At 55.9% G+C, this 3,738-nt stretch overlaps 1 protein-coding gene across 1 annotated transcript; it reads right to left on the bottom strand.

Moving 5' to 3' along the window:
- Positions 1-1,944: 1,944 nt before the first annotated feature.
- Positions 1,945-3,636, bottom strand: VOLCADRAFT_97548 (uncharacterized protein; the record flags this gene model as incomplete). Its single annotated transcript, XM_002956500.1, has 3 exons — positions 1,945-2,360; positions 2,431-3,095; positions 3,284-3,636. The coding sequence occupies 3 exons, from the start codon at positions 3,634-3,636 to the stop codon at positions 1,945-1,947; spliced, it is 1,434 nt and encodes a 477-aa protein (XP_002956546.1).
- Between the last annotated feature and the right edge of the window lie 102 nt (positions 3,637-3,738).

Below are 3,738 nucleotides of genomic sequence, written 5' to 3'. Positions count from 1 at the left end.
ACTTCTTCTGAACTGCGTCATGAAGTTGCTGGTGGCGGTCGCCTTGCCAGGCGCGGGCCCGCCGATGGCCAGGCCCTCCTGGCTGATCCTGAACAGCCTTTGAAGTAATACATTGCATTCTTCTCATTGAACATGCTAGCTGATATCATGTTACCTCCCAGCTCAAAACTAAGCGGTATCACGTTTAGGCTCTGATGTTCATAGGAATCCCCTAAAGCACACCGGAGTTCAATACTTCCGGGAAATTCTTGTTCCATTTTCCAGCTTATGGAACTATAGAGTTGCACTTGTTCAGGTCAAGACGGCGCGGAAGCTAGTGGTCCGTCCTGTATCCTAGAGTCGTGGCTAGTGTAAACTGTATCAGGTATAACAATGGAATACAAGAACATAGACAGCGAGGCAGGTCATGATAAGACTTGGCTGATGACATGCAAGTATACAAGTACGGCGCCCATACTAGAATACCGCCAGCTCGCCATCAGTACTATCTCTGCGAGGTTCGCGTGGACCTTCGTTTCTTTTCGCTGTTCGATCTGTTCTGTGTATCCCTGCGAGTGGCCCACCGGCACGCTCATTGAGGGGCTTCTGTGGGTGAGAGGCTGCTTCGTTAACATTCGGCCCCGTCTACCCCAAGGTGTTTTCCCGCCCTGGGTACAAGGAGCTACTGGCGGCTGACCTCACAGGGCCCCCCGTCTTGTAGAGGGCCATACACTATTGAAGAATTGGCGACGGTGACAGCTAACGCTAATTGTTATTCCGGAAGGATTGCCGGTGGCGAAGATATTTAGCACGATAAACTGTTACAAGTAATGTAAAGAGTATTGTTAGCGTTCGGCAGGACTTGAGGAGATTCCTGGTAGGAATACCGATCGTTGTGAGATAAACTAATAGGCGCAGTCACCGCCCTAAATACCGGCGCTAGCGGAAAACTCGTACATTCCGCGATCTAACTGCACGTACATTCCGCGATCTCACTGCGCCGTCCAGACGGTGCCCTAATGTCTATCACTTAGCTACCGGATATGCATCGGTAGCCCCATAAGGTTCTGGGGTAAGATTTCCCCATTAGTCAGGTGCAGACCCGGGGTCAAATCCCCTGGTCGACAACCACACGAGTTGGGAGAGGACCGTTTCCTCAACATACACAAGCTTGCCTTAAGGCGGCAAATCAGGTGGCCTTGTGATGATGGGGATTGGCGATGGAGGGGGCGGGTTCACGTGTGTGTCGCATTAATTCAGAGTACCGGCTGCCAGGGCTGATTAGGATGAATACCCAATGGGAGGCTTATTGTCTTAAACCCTTTGTGTGGTCTGGGTGGTTCCAAAAGGGTTACAAGGCAGCCGGCTCATACCGGCACAAGTCTCAAGGATGGTTGCAGAAGGATACACTGTATCCGCTCGACGACTGCATGCTCGGAGGGGAATGTGCTGTCAGTAGAGAAGCTGGTGGCATGGGTGGAGAAGAAACACATGGAAGCGAAGGCATGGGCGACAATGATGGCTGACACGTGTGTGTTAATTCGGTCACAATTGTAACCCTTTTGGAACAACCGTGTTTGTTATAGGGGATGGCGCATCTGGGCCACTCCTTTGAAACGTGGGTGCCGTCCACTTTGTGACCAGCAAGCACACATCAAGTGAACTGGACAGTCAGCAACCAGTCGTACTAGTCCCACCGATACTGCTGTGGCGGTGTCTGCCTCGCACCTTACACTGACGGGCAAGGTGTAACTCTCTTTCCAACAATGCAGAATGTGAAGCCATTTGAGTACTGAACCGAAACTCCATACGGGCATATGGACTGCCAGTGTGCCTTTACGCATATACGCCTGCATATGTATGTACATGCGTGCCATCTGTTGCACATGTGCATGGGATAACTTTCGTAGTCATTCGTTGTCAACCAGACAAGGGTGCATCCATCGGCCTCATTGCTGCGGTTGCTCAGCGGTTGGTGAAGTGTGTGTATGGCATGAAGTACATCAGCCCCTTTCGGTCCCCCTCCGGGGCGGCTGTGCAGAACTTGCCCTTCAGCTCACTTAGCGGCAGCCCTAGGTCCTGCCACATCTCCCACTGGCTGCCTGCCCTCGCTGTCTGGGCGGCCGCCATGTTGACCACCACCAGCCCCTCGCTGAACACCTGTCCCGAGTACACATCTGCGACAGTGAATCGGACATCCTGAGCGCCATCTTCTGCGGGCAGGTGGACGAAGTGCTTGAGGTAGGCCGCATACGTCCGAGTCTTGTTGCCGACTTCTGCCTGGTAGCATGCCCAGCAGGAGATCCGCTGCTGCTGGCGCCCATACTCAGCCCCGAAGTACTGCTCCTCGTCGAGTGCTCGGGCATGCAATAGGAGCGGGCCTGGGACAGTCAGGTGGTGTAGACATGAGAACCCTATCCAGGCGGTCCGTGTCCAGTTCGTAGCTCGCACTGGGACNCAATGTCCAGGAAGCCACATCCTCGAATGCCAGGGCATACCAGTGCACTAGGCTCGCCATGGCTGCCCGGACTTGTGCCACTCGTTCTGGACTCGGGTAGACCATGTGGCCTCGTCCAAGCAGGTAACCGTTGGCTCCTGGTTTATCAAACCAGGCAGCCTCGGTGTTCACTGCGCGCCGTGCCAACATCCTCTCAAGCTGCTGGTTGGTCGTGTGTTTGGCCCCGGTCCGGGGGTCTGCCTCGGTGAGCGACTCGGAGGCCCGCATCAGGCACAGCCACTGCGCGTAGTGCTTCTCGGGTGCCTGTGACACCATCCTTCCGCCTTGCGTCTTCATTTGCTGCATCATGCGTTCCACCGGCAGGTCGGAGTACAGCCAGCATACGCAGATATGCAGGTTGACCGTGAACATGTAGCCCGGCACCTCCAACTCCTCCAGCCTGGTCGTGTAAGCTCTGAGCTTGCATGCAGCCGCCTTGGCTGCCACCAGGAACTGCTCACGGGTCTCATCGGGGGGCCGCGGCCAGAAGTAGTGCGTGACCGTGCTGCACAGGCTCCAACACAGGGCCCGCAAGGCCTCGGGCAGCACGTCCCCCTTGAAGATGTAGCTGGAGAACGTCTCAACGAAGTGCAGCCAGTCCTCCATGCGGTAGCTCTTGCTGCATGGGTGGAGGGGGGCAGTGTGGCGAGCAACTGTGTAACTAGAAGAAGTACATTACATAGGTAGAGTAGCAAACTCTCTGACAGACGAAGGTGTTTTTTCCAGGCAAGCCCCTGGTCGTATTTGCTTTCTCGGCTATTAGCGAACCCCGTGTGTGGCCGGCTGCCCAGTGCTGGCCGTGCTCACCGGTACTGCATGATGCATTTGTACCGCCGCCCGAAGTCCGAAGTCACGACCAGGAACTGGCCGCGGGCCGCGACCCGCTGGCGTGCTTCACGAGACATGACCAGCTTGGCATCTGGGTCTGCTGGCTTGATGTCTTTGAGCGACCTCAGCGTGTAGTCCACAAAGTCGCTGACCACTCCGAACAGCAGGGCATGGCCGGTGGAGACGGTGAAGAGGCACGACAGGTCGACGTACGGCAGGGCCGCAAAGGCAGTCAGGCCCTTGCACCCAGTCTGGAGCGCCGCCTCATCGAACTGCTTCTGCGTGATCTTGTGTGGAGTCCCAAGGTGGAGCATCCTGTACATCGCCTGCATGACACTGCCCGCGCTGACGAAATGCCGATGGGTCTTCTTGAGAGCCCGGGCGCCGACCTTCAGGCTCTTGCCTGCATTCCGCTTTACGAAGTGCTGGCTGAC

This window comes from Volvox carteri (assembly GCF_000143455.1).
Source record: "Volvox carteri f. nagariensis unplaced genomic scaffold VOLCAscaffold_62, whole genome shotgun sequence".
Classification (NCBI taxonomy): domain Eukaryota; kingdom Viridiplantae; phylum Chlorophyta; class Chlorophyceae; order Chlamydomonadales; family Volvocaceae; genus Volvox; species Volvox carteri.
The sequence above is the reverse complement of the archived record's forward strand: the minus strand, read 5'-3'. Positions and strand labels throughout refer to the sequence as shown.